This window comes from Pipistrellus hanaki (genome assembly GCF_964339955.1).
Source record: "Pipistrellus hanaki genome assembly, chromosome: 8".
In the NCBI taxonomy this organism is placed as follows: domain Eukaryota; kingdom Metazoa; phylum Chordata; class Mammalia; order Chiroptera; family Vespertilionidae; genus Pipistrellus; species Pipistrellus hanaki.
This window is the reverse complement of record NC_140510.1, coordinates 3,658,533-3,683,047: the sequence shown is the minus strand read 5'-3', so window position 1 is coordinate 3,683,047 and position 24,515 is coordinate 3,658,533. Positions and strand designations below refer to the sequence as shown.

The 24,515-nt window shown below is 45.6% G+C and overlaps 1 protein-coding gene and 1 long non-coding RNA gene across 4 annotated transcripts in view; one reads left to right on the top strand and one right to left on the bottom strand.

The window, feature by feature from the left end:
- Positions 1 to 1,961: 1,961 nt before the first annotated feature.
- Positions 1,962 to 24,515, bottom strand: part of AMMECR1L (AMMECR1 like) — a 23,454-nt gene continuing 900 nt past the window's right edge. Inside the window, exons 2-9 of one of the 3 annotated variants that reach the window (XM_084892033.1) lie at positions 23,383 to 23,492; positions 11,851 to 12,294; positions 9,651 to 9,761; positions 9,222 to 9,336; positions 8,415 to 8,505; positions 6,862 to 6,958; positions 5,977 to 6,030; positions 1,962 to 5,276 (exon numbers count right to left, since the gene is read on the bottom strand). In XM_084892033.1, coding sequence (XP_084748159.1) covers positions 6,003 to 6,030; positions 6,862 to 6,958; positions 8,415 to 8,505; positions 9,222 to 9,336; positions 9,651 to 9,761; positions 11,851 to 12,257 — 849 coding nt within the window. In that variant the 5' untranslated portion in view covers positions 12,258 to 12,294; positions 23,383 to 23,492 and the 3' untranslated portion in view covers positions 1,962 to 5,276; positions 5,977 to 6,002. The remainder of the gene's footprint in view (positions 5,277 to 5,976; positions 6,031 to 6,861; positions 6,959 to 8,414; positions 8,506 to 9,221; positions 9,337 to 9,650; positions 9,762 to 11,850; positions 12,295 to 23,382; positions 23,493 to 24,515) is intronic. The other 2 variants (XM_084892032.1, XM_084892034.1) reach the window with 2 other exon arrangements.
- LOC311626543 overlaps positions 23,499 to 24,515 on the top strand; it is a 15,419-nt gene continuing 14,402 nt past the window's right edge. The window contains exon 1 of the long non-coding RNA XR_014795714.1: positions 23,499 to 23,861. This is a non-coding gene — a long non-coding RNA (uncharacterized lncRNA). The remainder of the gene's footprint in view (positions 23,862 to 24,515) is intronic.

Sequence of the window (24,515 nt, the reverse complement as noted above, 5' to 3'; positions counted from 1 at the left end):
CAGAAGGTGCCAAGGTCAGCAACTGAGGTATTTCTTTGGCTGCAGACTAGACTGGCCACACTGGGAGAGGGGCTGGGACCAGACTGGCCACACTGGGGGAGGGGCTGGAGACCAGAAGGGTCACCCTGGGGGAGAGGCTGGGGACTGCCTGGCACTAGGAACTGGAGTGACTGGGTGAGCCTGAGACCTCTCTCATTTGGTTCCACATCAAGTGTTGTTTTGAAATCAGAGTCACTCCTTTTTCAGTTTTCTGTAGTCTACATAGAAACCGAGGGAACCGAAACCAGTTTGGCTCAGCGGTAGAGCGTCGGTCTGCGGACTGAAAGGTCCCAGGTTCGATTCCGGTCAAAGGCATGTACGTTGGTTGCGGGCACATCCCCGGTAGGGGGTGTGAAAGAGGCAGCTGGTTGATGTTTCTCTCTCATCGACATTTCTAGCTCTCTCTCTCTCTCTCTCTCTCCCTTCCTCGCTGTAAAAAATCAATAAAATATATTAAACTAAAAAAAAAAAAAAACCGAGGGAGTAAGCAACAGAGACCCTAGAATCTTTGTCGGAACTTCTTTTTAAAATGTTAGTTTTGTTGTGTGATTTTTTTATTTCAGAAAGTAAGAGAGGGAGACAGCGACATCAATGATGATTCATTGATCAGCTGCCTCCTGCATGTCCCCGACTGGGGATTGAGCCCAAAACCTGGGCATGTGCCCTACCCAGGAATCAAACCGTAACCTCCAGGTTCATGAGTCAACACTCAACCACTAACCACTCAACCACTCACTCAACCTGCCAGGCAGAGCTTCATTTTATTATTATTTTAATACTTTTTAAAATTGATTTCAGAGAGGGAGATAGAAACATCAATGTGAGAAAGAATCATTGATTGGCTACTAATGCACGCCCCACATTGGGATCGAGTCCACAACCCGGGCATGTGCTCTGACAGGGAATCGAACCATCACCTCCTGGTTCATAGGTTAACACTCAACCACAAGCCATGCTGGTTGGGCCAGGGTGGCATATTTCATGTTAAAGTGTACCATCACCATCACCACCACCAAGTCCTAACCAAAACAATGAGGTTAAAGTCTTGGCTGTTTGTATTACAGTGTGGAATATTAATCTCTAGAACCATAATTTCTCTCGAAGGAACAATTCCTCTCACATAGCTCAGTTATTGCCAAACTGTATAGTCAGTTGTTCCTAGTTTTTCCAAAATTATCATATGAACCTGACATCTAACATGTGGTCACATGTTTATGACTTCTGCCAAGTGTAAGGGCCGCAGAACTGGGTATTTTAAGAAAAAGTTACATCCTTCTAAATAAAAATTTAAACCAAAGACTGACAATCTCAGAATGTTTGTTTGAAAACGATTAGTCATTTTTCTCCAAACACATCTCATTTTTCTGGGCCTTTTCTTTAGGTCAGAACATACTAGTGTCCCAGGGTGGATTAATGTCACCCAATGGTATTTCTCCCCCCTCTTCAGGTTTTAACTTTACGGGCAAGGTGAGTTTTATTGGAAAAGCTAACGAGATCTATGACCTTCTTTCCAAAGACCAAACAAGGTTCACACCCCCTGGCTCAGAAAACGCGGCTCTAACAAAGCAGTGCAGTGGCATTGCCCCGAACACGAGACAAGTGCAGTGTAGGAGGCCATGACACCACACAGAATATGTAGCCTGAAGGAATACCATTTAGTTGGCTATCTTTAAAAATAGGATGACTGGGACCACTAATGAAAAAAATAAAAAGAAGATGCCCGGCCAGACTGGCTCAGTTGGTTGGGCATAGTCCTGTGTACTAGGTTAGATTCCTGGTCAATGGGTTGTGGGCTCAATGCAGTAGGCAGCCGATCAATTATTCTCACATCAATGCTTCTCTCCCCCTTTCTAGCTTCCTCTTTCTAAAAATCAATAAACTACTTAAAAAAAAAAAAAAAAGCAAAAGGCAGGACAAAGAACAAATTTTACTCATAATGATTTATTCTCTACAATACTTCATTAAAGAGTTCAATGATTTGCACTCAGCAGTTATATAGCCAAGAGGCAACCAAGTGTAATACGAAGAATTGGTCTGAAGTCCTTGCACTTGAAGGCTATACAAAGTCTCTTGCTTCAAAGAAATAGGGAAATTAATAAAAAATACACAAGCTCCCTAGGCTCCAGAATCTCAACAGAAAATAACATCAACAGTTAGTGAAATAGGTGTTAACATGGAAAACAAATCTTGTGCAAATATTAACACCTAGGACTTCTGTATAGGTTTTTATTACAAACAATAAAATGTTATGTCTCCATTACAAACCTTTCATATTGAAAGGATCTCTAACATGAATTACTTTAATATTAATTATGAAGCAAAAAAAGTTTAAGAACCTCACAGTGGAAACAATGCAACACCGACCAACTCTAGCGATGAGACATTCTCCTTTAATGTAAGACAAACGCAATTCGTAATGACACGCAGAATGTCCTCGCTGTGGGCGTCAGGAGACAAGCTCACTTTCCAGACCAAAGGCACTCGCTGCAAGGGAGGAAACAAGCTCCGAGCCAGACCCGCACGTGGGGCTGGTCCCGTGACAACAGTGGTCACCTACTGTTCAGCTTGAGCAGCCCAAGGGCAGACGGAGCGAGCAAAACCAGCCTTCTCTGTCAAGCCGCCGCTCACACGCTGCGCAGGTGGAGGGAGGGGCGGTTCAGGTCTGCACAGCTGCCACCCGGACGGCTCAGTGCCTTTCTGAGGGCCACCTGCCACACCTCCATGTGGCCACGGCCATGCACTCCCATACCGCTTCCCGACTAGGCCCGTTGAAGACCGACAGGGATGGCGCCCTTCCTTCCAGGACCACATAGCTTTCCTCGGTCAACTCCGGAGTCCCCGTGATGAGCAAGGGACCCCGAGCATCTCCTCCTGGGCCTGAAGCCCACTCAGTGTGGTGCTGGCGTCACCAGCCAGGTCTGTGCGGATTCCCCAGCCCCTCGTGTGTGGGTTCAAATGTTTCTATTCATTTTCTTAACGGCAGGTATCCTACCCCACCCTAATAAGATAAAACAAAAAATCACACTCTACATTGGGGAAGACAGACAGGGCAGCATGTCTACGAGAAACAATAGGCTTGAAAAGCATGGCACTGTAAATGCTTGCATGACCAGTTTCACTGAGCGTGCTCAGGGGTAAAATTTTAGCACCATTTTTTTTTTTGCTTTTTTTTAATCTTTAGAAATTAAACACAACTTTTAACATAGAACACTTGAATAATAATGAAGTGTAGCCCTATAGATCAACACTGTTGTACAAATTGAAGGTGGGTGGTTTAGTCCCAAACTGACCACCCTGATGTCAATCCATGGCACCGGCACCTAAAAGTAACTGTCATCACGTTTTAACATTTATTATTCTCAGCAGCAGGAAATCATGAAACAATCCCTTCATCTTCAATAGCTTTTGCATTACCTCTGCAAGGAAAAGGGGCACAAGTGAGAATCAGCCCAGCCTGGGCATCCGATGCCAGCCGATTGCCCTTGCGTGCGCCGCAGCCTGAGAGGATGACGCCAAGCTAGTCTGCCCACCTTTATTCATCTCTTCCAGGAAACAGACAGCTGTGCCTGTAATAGCATGTGTGGTTTCTTACACCGTGTCCCGGTCCACCCCCTTCCCTAATTCTGGCAGAAGAAAACTCAAAAGGTCTTTTGACTTGACTATTTGCCCATTCTGGAAAGCCACACCACCACCACATAAACTTTTAAAAATAAATTAAATAAAAACATTGTGTCCACCAGGTTGACATCTAATCCACTTCAAGAGTTCTCCAAGTGCTGCTGGAGTGTCACCCTCAGGGTCTCCCCTCTCACCGGCCACGCCTCCTGTAGCCCTCCAGCACTGTGCTGCCAGGTCCCCGCTGCCCTCAGCTCTGCACCAAGGGAGTGGAGGGGGGCTAGCGGGAGGAGGACGCGTTGACAGGCCCTCAGGGTTACGGGAAAGGGAGAAGTGCCACGGAGAACGGAAGAGCAGAGCTAACGGGAGCTGTTGGGAAGCTGCCCGGGTGGGGGAAGATTCCCAGCATATTAGGCAAGATAACGATTCGCCTGTGTGACCACACAGCGTTGCTCTAAGTCCCGAAAAGGCCAGAATCAACTGTCTTCTCCTCCTACAGGGAAAGCAGGAAAAGGAATTCCTCTGCTTTTAAGTCCCTTAAAGATGTTTGCCTGAAGGAACACAAACAGCTTGGAGACCCTGGATTTTCTCCTGTGACAATGTCTTTCTACAGCCCAACCCGGGTGCGTGTCTGAACACCTCCGTCTTCCGGGAACCTAGATGCGGCTATAGGCACTGCTGCCAGGCGAGGAGTGAGGTAGCCGGGGTGAGGAGGCCTCTCCTTTCACGCTGCACACAGCAAGGATGTCAGGACCTCCCGCAGGCATCCCAGTTCATTCCTCAGCAGGTGACACCACAGAGCTCTGGAGAGTACCAGGAGACTCCATGCGAGAAGAGCGCCCGAAAATCCAACGTCAGCAGGGTTAGAACGAAACCTTGGAGATCGATTGAGCAACAAATGAGATCTGCCCCGCCACCCAAAGGGCTTTCCATCTGGAAGTGGGTGTCTGTCCAGGAGCCTCACAGGACTCACGGCGTCCACTCATGAAGCATGAAGGTTGTAACCAACTGTTGGTATGCAATAAACTGGACGTTTAAAAAAGGAATTTAAAACAACCTAAAAATGTGTCTTGTTGGTCTCCGTTGCCCAGACTGCCAGGGGAAACACATCTACTCGATCTAGGAGGCTACAAGGTGCAAGTGGGTCAACCTTCAGGAACCATGAATTCCAGCTCCCACTGTGTAGCCAGCAAGCAGGTGCATGCCGAGGGCCTTCTGAACCCACAGGCAATTCTCACTGGTCATGGAGGAGCCCCAATCCAACGGAACCCCATAATGAGGAAAGGCTGAAGTAAGGCTTGGGCCCCTCAAGTTCTGTTTCATTCAATGTGACCCCGCCCTCCCACCCCACACCCCCAAGTCAGCTGGAGGCAGACTTGGCAACGGAAGCTAGCATCATAAAATGGTGCAGTAATAGAAGTAACTGGACCAGGAAGAGGAGGCGTCCGCTCCAATGATGTCATAGCCATGGGTGGCCACAGGGGGGTGGGACTGGTCATGCAGCCGTGTGTCAGGAGTAATGATTGTAGAGGGGCGGGGCATGAAGAGTGCCATTCTGGAGACAGTGCTGTCGAGAAGCAACATATTCTGCATAACTGATTGTCACCTTCTCACTTCGGTACCTGTGTGAGGAGACAGGGAAGGGTATTATGAACCCCAAACACTTCATTCAGTAAGGTCACTCAGCATAGAAAATCAAAAGCTTATTCCACATTTTGAAAGAATAAAATGGAAGACCAAGAGCAACCTTACTTACAGAAAATGAAAGACAGCACAAGAAAACAATGTTGTTATTACAAATGAACGAGATGAAAAAGCACAACCACATCTCCCTGAGAAGGTGTTTTCTGCACATCCCACCTTTAATACTACATATACTTATCGTCAGGCTGCTCTTAAGCAATCTGCTACGGGGTCTGGGGGGAGTATCTCAAGTCAGAGGACATGGGTGGCAGAGTGGAAAAGGACTGCAACGAAGGCCCAGTGTAAACTGCAAGTCTAGTTTCAGGTTAAAATGAGGTAAAATGACAGAAACACAACCTCCATTTGCAAAAAGTAACAAGCGAGTTATTTATAACCAAAAGGGCACAGATACCTAATTCTGGGTCAAATTCTCATGAAGCAGGTTAAAGGATCCTGGGGCTATATAGGACAGCCTCAATTTCTGGATGAATATGCCATCTATCACAGGGTCATCAGAACAGAATTCATAGCACTTTGGCTTTGCTCTGGAAAGAGCCATGAGTCAGGATGCGAAGCATGGGTGTTACAGACCTATGGAGCCTACTACAGACCACAGGAGCTGGGCGTGACAATCCTTACCCAGAGCCATCTCTTTCCCACTGTAATCACTCCTCCACTGCAAGGTGATTATTCCTGAATTTTGACAGGGAAATGGCTGTTCAAATAAATTATAATAATAATAATAATAATAATAATGATAATAATAATGCTTTGTATTTGAAAGTCTATTTTTTAATTTTTCTTGGAATCCAAAGCATTTAAAAAACACTGGGTTATCTTCCAGATAGACCTGTGGGGTTACTATATGATTACTTAGCATTTTACAGATCATGGGGCCAGAAGCCTACAGAAGCCCATAGAAGCTAAACCTCTCTGTGTTTTAGATTTCAGTAGGGATGGGAAGAGAACTGACATCTATGCTTGGCCCTGGTTTAGAAATTCCTCATATATTACCTTACCACAACCTAAAACAACCCTAAGGCATTCACTTTTTACAGCCAGCAGAGTTTTTCCATTTAAGAGTGGCAGAATAACTGACCGGGTCCCATGGCTAAGTGGTGAGGCTGTTTCAGACCCCAAGGCCTCATATTCTACCACGCTAGGCAGCCCCCCAAAGAAGCATTCACTCCCAACAGGCAGGGGCGTTCCTTTCCAATCTTCCTAAGAAGCGTTTTCTCACTATTCCTTTAAGGTGCCACTGACCGCATCAGCCTCCCCCAAAGCGAGTCTGGCACAGACACCACGACTTGCTCAGTGGCCTCGCCTGCTCCCTGCTCTCAGCTTAGCTGCCGGGACACTCAGGAGGCCGAGTCTGCTGTGCTGCCACTGTCTCCGCACGGCCTCACGCACCGCACTTCTGTGGTGAGGAGACAGCAGACACTTTCTTCCCCTGCCCACCAACAAGTACCCTCCATGCAAACCCAACTAGATTAAAATGACAAGGAAAACGAGACACGGGGTTACCTGGTGAGTCTGATCGTTTTTCTGAATTCACTGGTAATTGGAGCCTTAAAGCCACCTTTCCTGAGCAAGGAGTCTATTGTCTGGATCTGATCCCAGTCTGAGGAGAGGAGACACACCGAGGTCAGGCACAGTGACAGAGGGTCATGCTCTCACACAGGGAGCGGCGGAAGCGGCCACGTCTGCCAGGGAGGAGGAGGGGGAGCCCTGGGACCCCTCCCTGGCAGTCCAAGGGAGTCCTTGGCCACCTGAGATGATGGCCTGACATATGCCGCACGGCTGGCTCCAGACCCCTGCTTCTGTATCTTTCCTGTCAGTGTATCAGGAACAAACATGGTTCCAGCTTAGACTGGCTGTGGACCTACTGCTGGGAGCCAGGACTGTTCTGTGGAGAGAAAGCTCAGTTCTGCAGCTTACAGTCCTTGGTGCGGCCTTCCTTCATGTGATTTCTTGGAGTCCAGTTTTCAATGTCAGAGAGTTAACAGCAGGAGGGAAGCTATTCCTTTAACAGGATGGGAAAGTTGTTCACACAGTGCTGCTGTGTTGTTCTTGCATGTTTCTAACAGATACAACCAAATATACCAAACTGAGACCCAAAAACTCCCTAAATTACTGCACTATGTGCCATGTTTTAATTTTTCCAATCAATATTCAAATGGCAAAAGTACTTTGATTATTTACCTAAGTTATCGTCACATCTCACATAAGTATTAGAAAATACTTATGATGTGCCCTCTTGTACAGAATATGGGATTTATGATTTCAAAAAGGTGGATAAAAGGCTTCTGTTTTATGTCACGTCCTCACTGTTTTTGAAAGTTTAAACACAACCACAATGAAAACCAACAAGGCAACTCGCTGGCCACATGATTAGTTCACTGACATATTAAACTGGACATTTTCTCTATTTCAGGTTCACATCTAACAAATACTGTGTGCGTGTGTTAATTTACATATTGATTAAAAAACAAAACAAAAACGGAATTCCAAGAAAGGAAGAAAATGAGATTACATATCACAGAATATACAAACAACATTTACAGGTATTCTCTTAAAAGGAAACCTGTCCAACCCATTTCCCATCTCCAATGTCACAGTTTAACTACCAAGTTCCTTCGCCCCTAATACCTCTACTACCAAGTTCTTTAAAAAGTAGGATTAATTATGTTTTGCCTTTTTCCAAGTATAATACTGTTTAATAATTCATGACCAAGAGTTCAAAACTCCTGATAAGGGGAGCTTCCCATTACAATGAACTCCACAATATGGTCAAGCTGATTGGTGGCATTTTGCTTCTATCACCAATCTTGGAGGACAAGAAATAAAGCTATTCCCTGAAAGTGAAATAAGCAGGTACGTAGGAGAAATCACATCACCCCCGCGTCTGCATCGTTCAGAGTTCACTCCTCCCTGGAAGAAGCTGGTAGGCATTGAAGGGAAGAAGGGCACTCATTCTTAGTGGCACTTGGACTGAAAGACCACACTCTATTCTCCTGCCTGGTAGTCGGCAACACCATGTCCAATGTTGTTCAATGACACTCCATTGTCCAACTCACCTTGCTCCTTAGCAACCTCAGGTAAATATGTGGCTGTACGTTTGACACCTTTTTCATTGATGAATTCAATTCGAATCCCATGGACCCCTACCTACAAAAAAAACAAACAAAAAAAACCCACAACCAAATAAATGGCACTGGTTTATACTAAGGAAATTTGAGCCACCCAAACATAAACAGGAGAAGCTCTTGATTTTTACCACCAATGCTCTGTCAGAGATAAAAGCCAAAAAAACTAGCTTGAGATGGGATTCCACATGTAGTCACCTCTCGGAGTATGAAGGCTATAGAAATAGTTCCTTTCAATTGCTCATCTGGTCATCCTCAATACTCCTTAATCTAGTCCATTAAAGGAGCATACCACAGGGTTTGATCTGGCTTGGGGCTCTTCACAAATGACTCTGAACAACAACTTTGACTCAAGGGCTCACCAAGAAGGATCTGGAATATTCCACTTTAACATGATTGCTTCTTTTGTTGTTTGTTCAATATTATTGTCATAATTTGTAATTTATCTTTATTGTTGCAAGTATTACAGATGTCCCCCTTTTCTCCCCACCTCATTATCACTTCTTATTAGTCATGGGAGAAGGACGTGAACCCAAGTAGACTTGGGAGGAAAAAGCCTTCACAATTCTTTCTGCTTCTGATATCGTAGCACCTTTCTGTCCACCCATTCTGCCCACAATTGTTTCCAAACTCAACTTTCACATTCTTATGCCCTCTCAATGAAGGAGATACATCACCATGTACTAACCCGAACCCAAATGCAACGAGACGCAGAGTTCCAAATGCAGCTGTTCTCACCTCCCAGTCCAGATAATCACTGGCATCCTCAAAGTTAGTGAGGAGGGAGACAGAGCAGGAAAGTTTAGGCAGCTCCTCTCGGGTCAGGGGGGGGAAGCGACTGTCCTTAAGTGCACTGGAAGGGGACAAAAAAACGTAAGTGAGCTGCTCTGGTGTGGGAGCATGTGCCCGAGCATTTACAACTGGAGCTCCGCAGAGAACGTCCATTACCATTCATACCAATGTGCTCAGACACAACTGACGCTATGAACCGTCTACACCGGAACCATAAGTGACTCACCAGATGAAAGCCTCCACAGTTCCTCATTACCAAGAAGAGAACACTCATTCTTTATTACTTTGAAGACATAACGTCTGGCAGTTGTTTTCGATTCTGTAGATAAATTTGATCGCCATTTTTTCCACCAATCGTGTGCCTCGTGTAATTACCTGGTTAACGTGTATTCCCTGAGTCCTGAGTGAAGATTCATGGCTGAGAAGGTCCCAATGCAGCCACGAAGCCGCTTGTCCCGCCCTGTCTTCCATGTCACAAAGAGCGGACTAAAAAGCAAAACACAAAACACTCTCCAGCCCCAAGTCAAACATGGATCAGAACAGACCGTGGCTTTATTGCTGCTCATTTGTTATTCCCCATAAGGACTGCCTTCTGAGCTGCCAGCTAGCTGCAGGACCCTATTCCTTTCTGGGAGGCGAACAGTCCCGGGGACATGAGGACACCTCGAAAGGCGCGAGCAGAAGGCCCTCTGGGCAGCCTTCCCGGGGGCCTTGCTGCACATGCATGTGCTACAGTCCTCCTCCTGTCCGGACTTCACTGAGTTTCCTTCTAATTCTCCACGTCTTTCTCCTCGTCTTTGCCCTATTGTGGATGTATAAGTTCCCTAGTCCATCGTCATGAAGGGCCTGTGCACCTCCTTCTTACCTGCACTCCCTACAGCCCATACTGTTCCCACTTATTTCTGCCAATGGCAACTACAAATAGTTCCTGCTCATAAATGTCCAGAGAAGAAAAACAGTGTTTCCCGAAGAGAGCTTATTACTAGCAGAAATCGCCACCTGTTCTAGGCTACATCAGGTGGATGGTGACAGGGGTTCTAAAAGTCTCCGGTCTGTCTCTCTTCCTCCAAGCCCCTATGCCTTTACCTCTTTGATGCTTGAGTTAAACACTTCCTAAAAGCAACTTAAAAACTTGAAGTTACCTACTTCTTTGATCGTTGTTACAAAGCGGATCTCCCACCCACACGTCTTTCCCTTGTCCTGTAACAGTTGAACAGCACCAGCCTGAGTTACTGTCTCAAAACTACTCCACAGCCTCAATAGTCCAGTGTTTCCAGGAGGAAATACAAGCCCGAATATAATGGCCCACAACGCTGCAGCCACCACCCTCCCGCAAACCTGTGTTGGTCTCCGTTACCGACACACCTGCTCCAGCACACCCAGTGATGACCTGCACCTGCGCAGCAGGGCTCTCTGACAATGGCACCCTGAGGCAGTGCTGCCCTGAAAAGTTAGCACTTCTTCTCTTCATCTCTTCTCCTCTGACACCATCACAAAGGAGTGACGACTCCCACTCTACTCTGCCCACAGTGCACCACACACTATTTAACTCTGTGCCTGTGGTTGGCCAACTCAACAAGTCTCCCGAGAACAAGGACTTTTCCTCCTCCTCACTCTCTGCCCGTGGGCTGTGCAATGCCTCCCTCTGCTGAGGGAGTGACCTGAGGTCATGAGCGCTGCAAGCATCTCAAAGAGCAGCTCTTACAAGGCAACTCAGAGCTGCTTCCAATTCTGAGGAAGGAGCCAACACTGGCAGGAGTTTCTTCACTTTACGCTTTCTACACACACTGCTTACATCATTGGCATGTGAGAGGGCTGGGGACAAACAGCAGAGTCTTGAATTAAAGAGAGTAAAATAGAGCCCTGGCCGGTTTGGCTAAGTGAATAGTGTCGGCCCGTGCACTGGGTTTGATCCTGGTCAAATGCATGTACCTCGGTTGCAGGCTCAATCTCCAGCCCTGGTGGGGGCACGTGAGGGAGGCAACCAGTTATTGTCTCTCTCTCACATCAATGTTTCTCTCTCTCTCCTTCCCCCCTTCTACTCACTCTAAAAATCAATGGAAAAATATCCTCAGGTGAAGGTTAACAAAACCAATCAACCAACCAACCAACCAGCCAGTAAAGCAGACTCTGACACCTGGGAGGGGTGCCAGCAGCCCTGAGATATCCATGCGATTGCTGATGAACAGAGGGAGAGGACCCCTATAAAAGCATCACAGCTCCCATTAAATGAACTCCTAGTTTCCAGCCTGGCCCTCAGGCGCTCCCAGTTCACTTGAACCTCAACACTACTGGGGTCCATGATGTGACATGTAACGATGTGATAGTGTGACCTGTACATCTGAAACAACTGAAGACCCAAGAAAAAAAATCCCCATTTCCAGAACATTATTTTCACAAGTTACACCTCCTCCAAATATAACCTAGTCCCTTTCCAATACTGAACCCAGTGGGTACTCCAGATGTTGCTGGACATTTCTCACCATTCTATTCCCAAGTCACATTCAAGTTTTATAAGTAGCGGGAAGATGCCATCTGCCTTTCTCATTGTCCCTGCTCTGATGGATTTACTCACTAGGGGTCATTGGTGAATCTAGGAAGTCGTGGCTGAGGGAAGCCATAGAGGTGACAGTAGAGGACATCAAAGCAGTAGCAGCACATCTCTGCAGTCACCACCAGATTCTTGGCGGTGTTGGCAGTTCCATTGGGCCGGGGAAGAGGACTCAGAGCTCCCGATGCGGGATTCATTCGTGTAATGGGAGAGTTTCCAGGTCCCAGAGTTAAGTCTGACACATTCTCCCGACCATTGCTGCCATCCACATGCTGGTGGTTTTGAAGAGGTCCTGAACTAGAGCCGGGGACAGTGGTGGCCTGGTTTCCGTGAGTGTGTGTTCCACTTCCAGATAACTTGGGCTTCTTGACCCCACAACAGCCTGCTGCCAACTTGGGCTCGAGTGGAGGAACGCAGCGTCTTTTTCCCATCCTGACTCAGTGCTCGCAGTCTGGAATGTACAGAACCCTAACCAAAAAGAGAACAGATAAGCATTGACTCAAATGGTTAGCTAGAAAGAGAAAACAAAAAACAGAAGAAAGAGTCTCCACACAGAGGCAAGAGTCCTCAATGCTTTCTCCCCCTGGTCACACGGCCAGCTTGACGAGAAGAAACCCTGAGTTCCGCAGCAGGAATGCCTGAAGGGAAGCCATTTTTTATTTTCCATAAAGCTATGGTCAGCGTGGATGGAGGCTGGTAGCAAAGAGTTCTCTTGCCTGGGCAGAAGGAAGGGTGGGGCAGCCGTGAGGCTGGATGGCGGAGGGCATTGCAAGGCTGGCTGGAGGGCTGCACCGGACCTGCCAGACTCATCATCAGGCTGCTTTCTCCACCGCCTCAGAGGATCCAAATGGAACCACCCTCATTTCAGAGGAGCCCAGAGGAACATCATGCTTTTCCTTGTTAACCACATCCTTTCAGCATTTCCCATCACTATCAGAAATATGCGTGTCCTCAGTCCCCGACCTTCGTGAAGGTGAAAAGCAGTGAGCTGCCATTTCAAAAAGAGCACACCTCCCAACACAAGGCTCCCATCTTTCTGTCCTCACAGCGATCATTCGAAAATGCTACTCATTTTCTCTGGTTTTCAGAACTCCACTTCTACACATCTCGCTATCCTTTTAAGACCTCATTTAAGAAAAGCTACACCTAGTAGAAACCTTTATTCCTACAAGCTTCGTAGTCCTTTTGTAAGGTAGCAAAACAGACATATGCAAAGCCACTCAGCTTAACACAGTGTGGCAGCAGGTGGGCCAGAAAGCCATCTGATCATGGGAATGGGAGGATCATTTTACTAAACGTTTTTTTCTTAAAAAGCCGAAGGTAGAAATGTACAATTGTGACATGACCAAAACCCTCTTTCTGTTGTGTTAATGATCACAGAACTAGGAAATAGATCCTAGTTACTTCAATATTGATTATGCCAGTTTGTAAAATTCTGTTGACTTGAGAAAAGTATACTGGTTTTTCTCAAGTGACTACATGTTTGAGCACTTCCCCAGATATTCTCCCTAAATTTTCTCTGATTTGAACACATAGCACATCACTGCCTTTTTACGCATTGCTCCAAAACAGTGTTTTGGTTATAAATTCTACAGTTTTAAATCAAATTAGATGTTTACCTACCCACTTGCAATGGCATTATTCCTACAAAAACAGCTTGTGACTTTTAAGTTGAATGAGACAAAAATCTCACAAGTTTTACTCATTTATGTTCTTTTTTTTTTAAAATATATTTTATTGATTTTTCACAGAGAGGAAGAGAGAGGGAGAGAGAGTTAGAAACATCGATGAGAGAGAATCATCGATCAGCTGCCTCTTGCACACCCCCTACTGGGGATGTGCCCGCAACCAAGGTACATGCCCTTGACCAGAATCGAACCTGGGACCTTTCAGTCTGCAGGCCGACGCTCTATCCACTGATCCAAACTGGTCCCGGCTCACTTATGTTCTTGATATATGGTGATCCATAACAAAATACACATTTTTGTATCAAGGGCAATTTGTAGTGAGTTGAAAGAGCCGAGAAATATACTTCTGTACTCTTCAATATTTGGCTTGAAAATAGGATTAGTTTTGAGAAACCCTTATGCACTTGATCCATTAAAACTTCTAGAAACTATAATGATTCTGAGCAGAGACTTCATTGTCTTGTTGAGACAATTAAGAGAGGGAGCAGAACATCTTGGTTGAAAAATACTGACTCCAGAACCAACTGGCCAGGGTTCAAATCAGTATTACCTCTATCTCAGTTTCCTCATAATGGGAGTAACCAGATTGGCCTCGTGTGTTTGTTAGGAAAACGAGTTAACACATGTGAAGTGCTTAATACAATGTCTGCCATGTAGTAAGTGTCAATTTATTCAGCTGCTCTCACCATCTGGGTTTTGAGGGCCAGGACTTCACTGTGGAGTGGATGCCCTGAACACAGTGGGAGTGGCCCTAAACAGGCAGTCAGACACCACTCTTACAATCCAGGACTGCTGGCTCCAAATCGCTCGCCTGCCTGCCTGATTGCCCCTAACTGCTTCTGCCTGCCAGCCTGATCACTCCCTAACCACTTCCCTGCCAGCCTGATTGCTCCTAACTGCCCTCCCCTGCAGGCCTGGTCACCCCTAACCGCCCTCCCCTGCAGGCCGGATCACCTCTCCCCCACCAACTGCATTCCCCTACAGTAGGGGTGTCAAACTCAATCAGAGAAGGGGCCAAAATCTAAAATCCAGCATAAATTGCGGGCCGAATGGTTTACTGAACAGTCATAAACTGACAATGTCATAAACTGACAGTGGAGTGCAGTGATGACAGCGCGGTGCGGGCCACATTGCAAGGCCTGGTGGGCTGGATTTGGCCCGCGGGCCGTGTGTTTGACACATGTGCCCTACAGGCCTGGTCCCCCCCAACTGCCCTCCGTTTCAGGCCTGGTCCCCCTCAACTGCCCTCCCTTTCAGGCCTGGTCCCCCTCAACTGCCCTCCCTTGCAGGCCTGGTCCCCCCCAACTGCCCTCCCTTGCAGGCCTGGTCCCCCCCAACTGCCCTCCCTTGCTGGCCTGATTGCCCACAACTACCCTCCCCTGCTGGCCATCTTGTGTCCACATGGGGTGGCCAGCTTAAGTGTTGGAGTAATGGTACATTTGCATATTATCACTTTATTATATAGGATGTGTTAAATGAAGCAGAACAATCTAATCTCTAGATAGTTGGAGTTTTAAGAGGACAACAGGGCCTGGAAGCTGTGCCTCCAGAGACCCAAAATTCAAAGAAACCAAAAGAAAGGATGAAACACCAAGGTTAAAGAAACCTTTGCTCATTCTCATTACACCAAGCACACCTGAAGGAAGAGCTAGATGTTATGAGATTGTAGCAACTCTAAGTGTTATCAACTACCTAATTGGGAAACACCCTGGAACCGAGCAACAGAAGAGATTGTCACACCACACCAAGGCAGAAGAAATGAATTCTGGGAATATTCTACCTACACACAATGTACAACCACTGATGGGCAGTGGGAACAAACACAAGAGGTTACAATTCCCCCACACCCTTCCAAGCTACAATTTGAAACCAAGAGTACCAACCCAAATCATGTGACTCTTTAGGTCCAAGTATTTCTTGGGAGGCCACTAAGCAAGTAATTCAATCCATGTTCTCCAGTAGTGCCCAAAGGCAGCCCTGTGTCTTCAGAGCAATGTTAAGTGAGCACATAAGGGATGTGAGTAGCCCTGGCCCGGGGGCTCAGTTAGTTGGAGAGCTGCCCCGATGCCGCAGCCAGGGCACATGCTAGTGAGTGCACGGATAAGTGAACAACAAATCCATATTTCTGTCTCTAAAAATCAGTAAGTAAATAAAAAGAATGCTATGTAAATCAGGGTGCTGGTAGGAAATACTTTTATTTTTACATTAACTACTATCCACCAATTTTATCAAAACTTATTCTTTAGTTAGAGCCTCTTCTAATCCTACTCCAACAAAGCAGGCATCTCACCACAACCAGACAGTCCCAGACTCGGCTCCCAGGAGCACCCTACAATAAGCACTCATTTCTCCAACAGCGTGGCACCTGAGAGTACAGCGTAAAACATCTCAGAATAACAGCTCAAAACAAAATAAACAAACAAAAACCCCCTAAAGACATACTCAACTTCTCTTCTAAACAATGTGGGAATTTGTTCTTACTCTTCCTCAAAACCTCATAAAAACTTGCCAAAATGGTACTTTGATCCTAGTACGAGCAATAAGTGGAAACTAGTGTAAAAATCCTTGCTTTACAGACACCTTATATCACTAGGACCCTCGCAAGCTTTCAGCTGGCTATCTTCAAAGCTAAATTCCCCCGCCCGGGTGGCTCAGTGGTTGAACACCGACCCAGACACTAGCAGGTCTCAGGTTTGATTCCTGGTCAGGGCACATGCCTGGGTTGCTGGCTCAATTACCAGTAGGGGATATGCAGGATGTTTCTAGCTCTTTCCTTCCCTAATAAGTAAATAAATAAATCAATAAAAATGTAATTAAAAAAAAAAAAAAAAAAAGCTAAACTCAAGGGCCATTGTAAGAGCCATAGTAGTGATCTCATTTTCCTCTGTTCACCGGATATCAATGAGAATGAATGAGGTAAAATGGATTTCCACCAGATGGAGACAAAGATGTACTTCCACAGAAAGCTGGAGGAAATAAAAGGAATGACTGTTTCACCTCCTAACTTAGCAAGTGTCAAATAAAAATGTTCTCGGTGCTGAAGAGTCATCCACCTTCCTTAGGGTCCATAACAGGCCAGCTGGCAAGTCCTCCTCCCTTTCTGCGGGGAAGCGGGCAGGGTTCTTCCATCACTTCAGTCCCAGCCAGCCCTGCAGCCACCCTCACCCTCACCCAGGGCTGGATGCCTTTACCTCTCACTACACCTAACCTGGTGCCCTGAATAAGGAATACACACCAGCCATCTTATTTACAGATTTCCTAGTTGACTTCATTTAAGTTTGCCATTTTATGAGAACTAGAGGTTCAGTGCACGAATTCGTGCACCAGTGGGGTCCCTCAGCCTGTGAAACTGGCACTCCAACATCCCCCAAGGGGTCCTGGATTGCGAGGGGCACAGACCAGGCTGAAGGACTACACCGGTGCACAATTGGGGCAGGGAGGGCCGCAGGAGGTGGCCGGCTGGAGAGGGACCGCAGGAGGGCTCCAGGTGTGTCCAGCCCTGTCTTGCTCAGTCCCAATCAGCAGGACCCCAGCAGCAAGCTAACCTACCAGTTGGAATACCTGCCCCCTGGTGGTCAGTGAACATCATAGCAAGCAGCTTAGTGGCCTTAACATATCACGCTTTGGACTGGACACTTAGCATCTTGGGCTTTTATTATATAGGCTGTTTATGGCACAACCTAATCTTTAAATACTTGGTTCCATTCTGGTGCTAACTGGAGAGTGTGTCAGAAACTGGAGTTAGAGAGAAGAGGAGGAGAAACCAAGATGGCGGCCTAACTGCAGCCTCACACAACAATTTCAATAAAATATAAAGTGGACATTATCCAGAACTACAGGAAAGTTGACTGACTGGAAATTCTACAATGAGAAGGAAAGAGAAAACCAGAAGGAAAATCAGAGGAGCTGTAAAAGCCTAAGGTACGAAGACACTGTGCACACGTGGGGAGAGGACGGAGCCTGAGAGGAGGGGCGGCTGAGTGCCTGGCTGGCGTTCCCTAGTGGGAAGGAGATAAAAGCTCGGATTGTGTTGAACCCCTGATCCGACAGCACTGAACCCCAGTTCTAGGCGAGACCCTCGGGCCCCAGGCTCATACAGAGGGAATCTGGGCTGTAAGGCAGAAGCTCAGGGGAGCGGCGAAAGGCAGAGCCCCCAAGTCACGCACATTTCGCACAGACAGACTGTTGACTGTGCCACTGGATTGCCCTAGTGGGAAGGAGACATAAGCTCCGGACTGCTCTTAACCCCACTTCCAACTGCACTGAACCCCAGTTGCAGGCTCGTTGGGGGAGAGACTAGACTGCCTGGTAGCGGGTGAAACTCTAGGTCACCTTTCTCTCAGAGGTGCTTGCTGCGAGTACCAAAGGACACTGAGGAATACTGAGACTCAGGAACCTCATTGAGCGGGGCTAACCGGAAGCCAAGGCTGTAGGCTCCACCCTGAAACTCCGCCCCATCCAAGCTGAGCACAGAGGCTCTTGCAGTTTTCCAAGTCTAGTCGAATAAGGCTGTCTCCTGGCATAGATACAGCTGATCCTCCCACCCTACCAACTCAGGGAAGCTGCAAAAATGCCAAGACAAGGAAACAGATCACAAACAAAAGAAATGGAGGACAAAAAGTGACTGGATATAGCTTCAAAACCACACTTATCAGGTTTCTCAAGAATCTCCTAGAAAAGGCCGATAAAATAAACAAGACCTATGAGGATATGAAAAGGGATCAACTAGAAATAATAAAGGATCAACTAGAAATAAAGAATACATTCTCTGAAATAAAAAATATTGACCAGTTACTGGTGTGTTTTAGCAAAGAAGATAGCTACTAGCATAAATCAAACTAGGAAGTTCATGTAGGGGATATTTCACCTAATTTTTGAATTATCCACATTGGCTATCCATTTTCCTAAAAACAGAATGGAAGATTGCAAAAATCAAGTCAAAGATTTGGAATACAAAGAGCCAGAAGACACTCCTCCACAGAAGAAAGAAGACAAGAGAATCCAGGAAGTTGAAGATAGTGTAAGAAACCTCTGGGACAACTTCAAGTGAAGCAACATCAGAATTATGGGGGTCCCAGAAGATGACAGAGAGCAAGATACCGAAAACATACTGAAAGAAATAGTGACAGAAAACTTCCCCCACCTGGTGAAAGAAATAGACTTACAAGTCTAGGAAGCGCACAGAACTTTAAACAAAAGGAATCCAAAGAGGATCACACCAAGACACATCATAATTAAAATTCCAAGAGCAAAAGACAGAGAGAATATTAAAAGCAGCAAGAGAAAAGCAGGTAGTTACCTATAAAGGAGCACACATACGACCGTCAGACGGGAATGGCAAGAAATATTCAAGGTGATGAATAATAAGAACCTACAGCCAAAAATACTCTACCCAGCAAAGCTATCACTCAGAATCGAAGGCCAGATAAAGAGCTTCACAAATAAAAAAAAGCTAAAGGAATTCATCACCACCAAACCAGAATTATATGAATTGCTGAAGGGGGCTATTTAGGAAGAGGAAGAAAATAAAGATAAAGATTATGAACAACAAATATGTAACTATCAACAAGTGAATCTAAAAACCAAGGGAATTAAAAAACCTGATGAATAATATTAACTGGTGAATATAATAGAATCAAAGGTATGGAAGGGGAGCGAACTGATGATTTTCGGGGAAAAGGGGAGAGGGGGGTGCGGTAAGAGACTGAACATAAACTGTGCACCTATGGATGAGGACAATGGGGGCTGGGGAAAGGGCAGAGGGTGGGGTGGGAACCTGGTGGAGGGGGAAAAAATGAGGAACTTTTGTAATAATATGAACAATAAAGATTTATTAAAAAGAAAAAAAAAGAAACTGGAGCTAAATTCTAAGTATTTATTCTTATCAACAATGTCAATTCTATTCAGCCCAAACCTAGGAATGATTTAATTCATAGGAAAATGGATAGCCAATGTGGATAATTCAAAAGTTAGGTGAAATATCCCCTACATGAACTTCCTGGTTTGATTTATGCTAGTAGCTGTCTTCTTTGCTAAAACACACCAGTAACTGGTCAATCCTGAACTTAGCCTCAGCTGATACTAACTTCAGATTGCTTGAGGCTTTCCTCGAGCAGACCATATCTACTTTTTAAACTGCACTTGAGAAGAATTTTCTTTCTTTTTGAATTGATGGGCACTTTAATTTGCCTGAAGGGCAATTTATCATTTCAGGAGTTAATACAAATGTTGTCTTATAAATTGCTGATGTTTACAAACAAGGTATAAAGATCAGTACTGGGGGGAGGACACCCTGACTGAAGTGGCCTTCCTCTCCCCATATCCTAAATCACTGCAAACGGCAAGCTGACGCTCCCAGAACAGTTTCCATCTTCAGAGTACAGGACCTAGGCTGTGGGGTTACAGTCTAGGCTCAAATCCCAACTATGATTTGACACATACTGGCTATGCACTCAGGCAGGCTGCCACATCTGTGTGGCCTTAGGCTCCTGCTACCCACAGAGTTACTTGTGAGTAGTCAATGAACAACACATTAAGAGTATTTAGCAGTTCTTTAACTTATAGCTATTATTTATTAAAGTACCTGCTATAACCAATACTACCAGTGTCTCTATTAATAAAATAGAGATACTGGTAGTTTTCAGTTCCAAAAACAACATAGCTCTGAATCCTTACCATCTCTACAGAAATAAGGAGAAGTCAACGGGGGAAAAAGGGGATTCATGTAATACTTTAAACAATAAAGAATAACAAAAGAACCACCTTGTAGTTTAAAAGATTGTGATATTAACATGTGATTATTACTCCGATGACTGTAAGGCTTGCCTCCTGGGAGAGCATTTCTAGTAAACCACCCGCTGTCCTTGTCACCAAGTGCCAGGCCACACAGAGAACTGTGGGCTAGAGAGTGGCACACAGTTTTCCTCTGTCTGGCTCCTCTAAGTTTATACTACAAAGAAACTAAACTTGCTAGATATGCTATTATTTTAGAAGTCTTGATATATATTGAGCACTGAGAGGACTCCATCAAAGTTAGACTGCAAAATAATCGGATTAAAGTATCTAGACAAGTCTGGAGGTGAGAAAATTCATGCCAGGTTCAAACAGTTAACTAGGAGGCACCACCATACTGCAGGAAAGGTTTGTAGTAGGAGTAGCAAAGAGGCCAAGAAAAATGAGGTCTCTGAATATTTTTCTCTTATTAGTGTACAGGTAACTATTCAAATCAAGCTTTAATACAGAAGGGAACAGAATTTTCCTTTGTGTGTCAGAGAGTTAAATAAAACTGCATCACATGAGTAGTGAGATGGCACTTGAGATATAATTCTGGCTGACTTATGGAACTATTCCAAACAATAGTCAAATGGAAAACCCACAAACATTCTGGTAATCATTTCAAACAATCATTTCCATATTTTTGAAATCCCATCATACCCAAAATACTTGCTGTGTGAAAAATTTCCCTGCAAAATATAGATTTACCTATATAATTAAAAGTTTCTTAAGTTACAGAACTATACATTTTCATGTTAACTTAAAAAAACACACAAATACAGGATCAAAAGTTCTACTTTGTTTTTAGATTCCTTCACATTACTACCTGCCAGATCTTTCTGGGCTTCAGTTCTTTCTATTTAAAAAAATAAAAATAAAAAATAAATGTTTTAATTGATTTCAGAGAGGAAGGGAGAGGGAGAGGAAAAGAGAGAGAGGGAGAGAGAGAGAGAGAGAGACATCAATGATGAGAATCATTGATTGGCTGCCTCCTGCACACCCCACTGGGGTTCGAGCCCGCACCCAGGCATGTGCCTAGGATCCTTCAGTCTGCAGGCTGATGCTCTATCCTCTGACCAAACCAGCTAGGGCTGGGCTTCAGTTCTTTCATTTGTAAAATGAAGTATTTGCTCCTGCCTCCCTTACAGAGAAACGGTTTGTGAGGCTCCAATAGATATAAACCATGCCCTCGCTGGTTTGGCTCAGTGGATAGAGCTTCAGTCTGCGGACTGAAGGGTACCGGGTTTGATTCCAGTCAAGGGCACATACTATGGTTATAGGCTCAATCCTGGCCCAGGTAGGGTGCGTGCAGGAGTATCAATAATTCATGTGAGTTATTGATACTCTCACATTGATGTTTCTCTCTGTGTCTCTCTCCCCCTCCCTTTCACTCTCTCTGAAAACCAATGGAAAAATATCCTCAGGTGAAAATTAACCAAAAAGAAAAAAGCAAAGCACTCTGAAAAAAAAAACAACCTAAAGTGTTTGCATACCATCCTACTTAATCCTATCTAATATTAGAGTAATATGCAAATTAACCATCACTCCACAACAAAACGGTGGCCCCCATAGCCACAAGATGGCTGTACACAGTCCCCTCAGCCCCGCTGCTGGAGTGTCCGGCCTATCTCTGGAGCAGCGAGGCTGGATCTGCCTCTTCCCCGCTCCACACTGCTGCAGTGTCTGGGCCTATCAGCCCCACTGGGGTCTGGATCTGCTCTCAGACCTGGCAAACAGAGCCCGGACAGCAGGGCATGGGGGCTTCCTTAGCGCTACAGCAGGGAAGCCCCAGGCCCCACAGGCAGAGCCCGGACAGCAGGGCTCTGGGGCTTCATCTCCATGGCTACAGTGAAACCTCCAGGCCCACAGAGAGCAGAGAACCATGGGGAGTGGGCCTGAGCCAGCAGTAGGACATCCCCTGAGAGCTCCTGGATTGTAGAGGGTGCAGGTTGGGCTGAGGGACTCCGTGCACCGGGCCTCTAGTTATTAATAAACTCAAAGGGCCCAGCTGGCGTGGCTCAGTAGTTTAGTGTCGACCTATGAACCAGGAGGTCATGGTTCAATTTCAGGTCAGGGCATGTGCCTAGGTTGTGGACTCAATCCCCAGTGTGGGCATGCAGAAGGCAGCTAATCAATGATTCTCTCTCATCACTGATGTTTCTATCTCTCATTCCCTCTCCCTTCCTCTCTGAAATCAATAAAAAATATATATTAAAAAAAAAAAAAAAAACCTCAAAGGAAGCCCTGGCTGGGTGGCTCACTTCGTTGGAGTGTTGACTCATGCACCAAAAGGCTGCAGGTTCGACTCCTGATCAGGGCGAGTACAGGAGGCAACCAATCAATGTTTCTCTCTCCCCACTCCTCTAAAAATCAAGAATAATTTTTTCCCAGAACTTTGTTTTCATGTAGAATTTTAATTATTTTCAAGATAATAGCATCACCGATTTAGGGCAAACTGTTCCAAATATCTCTGAACACTATAACTGTATGGAAGAGACCCAGTAACTGACCTTGATAGGAACTGAACGAGTTATGCTCTTTGTTTTTGTGGTGTGTTTTTTTTTTTTTTTTTTTTTTTAAATATATTTTATTGATTTTATACAGAGAGGAAGGGAGAGAGATAGAGAGTTAGAAACATCGATGAGAGAGTCATCGATCAGCTGCCTCTTGCACACCCCCTACTGGGGATATGCCCCCAACCAAGGTACATGCCCTTGACCGGAATCGAACCAGGGACCCTTCAGTCCCCAAGCCAACGCTCTATCCATTGAGCCAAACAGGTCTCGGCTTGTGGTGTTTTTTTTAAAGGGTAATTTGTGAAGGGACAGAGCCAGCTTACGTATTCAGACAAAGAGGGTAAGTGTAATGCTACATATACTCCACCTAGGTCAATCCACTGGAATTATGAGCAATAAACTTGTCTTTACATATTTAAATTTTTAAAAAGAGCAAGTGGAAAGAACTTCAACAGTAAGACCCCCCACCTGGAAGTAGAAAAATCAAGTAAACAAAGTAAAATCTATACCCGCAAGTCCTAACACAGGCCTAAAACAAACAATGAACTTACATTCTAAATATCCAAAGTAATACTCACTGAAGCAGGAAGTTTGTCTTGCCAGGGGAAACAGCTATAACAGAGGAGGGGAGCTATTTTGTCTCTGAAATGAATTTTCTTCCTTCCGTTTCCATTCTTTCTTCCTGTACCTAAGATGGAATGCAGGTGCAGTGAATGAACAAAATCAAGGTAGTGTAGATCAGTGTTTCCCAACCTTCTCTCATGATGAGAATCACCTGGTGGAGTTGTTAAAACACAGATTCCTGAATCCCAACTAAGAAGTGCTAAACTAGAATTTTTGGGAACATATAGGTAAAATTGTATACTTAACTAGTGCTCTAACACAGATGTTATATACAGAGCACTAAGTTAGGTATGCAATTTTACCTATATGTTCTCAAAAATTCTAGTTTAGCACTTCTTAGTTGGGATTCAGGAATCTGTGTTTTAACAACTCCACCAGGTGATTCTCATCATGAGAGAAGGTTGGGAAACACTGGTGTAGATGTAAGAGACGGGTTCAGAAAAACTACAATTCAACAGAGCAACTTCTAAAAACACAAACAGGCTGGCTCTCCGAACTTCAAACATCTCAAACCCAAACCCCGGGCGGCAATGGCCGTCCCAGGCATGGTTCACCTCCTCCTCGGCATCATCACAGTGAGGCCGCTGAGAGTCAGAGGTTTTACTGAACCTGAACATGAGGCCCACATGAAACTTTCTCCACCACTAATTTATAACAAAACCTGCTCTCAGGCCGAGATATACCGTTCCAAGGCTCTCCACCGGTTTCAGAATACCAACATATTCCCAAATCCTCTGCTGCAGAGATGGTGCTGGCTACTGGACAGCAGGCCAGGGTCCGAGGACAGGCCCTCGTGCAGCAGCGGAGGTGCTGCCTGTGGCTAAGAGCCATCCATCCTTACTCCGACAGGCCCATCAATCTCAGTCTCCATCCATCTCACCAACTCTCCCACCCCTAAGAGCAAAGAACAGCTCTTTCCAAACTTGTCAACAGGAGACTCCAGGCCCCACCTACTCGCCGAGCAGAGGGCAGTGAAAGCCGAGAGGCCCGCGGGGATGGGGTGGAGCGCGGGGCGAGTTCAGGTCGGGACACGGCCCCGAGAAGGGCAGGGGATGAAGGGCAAAGCCACGCCGGCAGGAGGCAGACA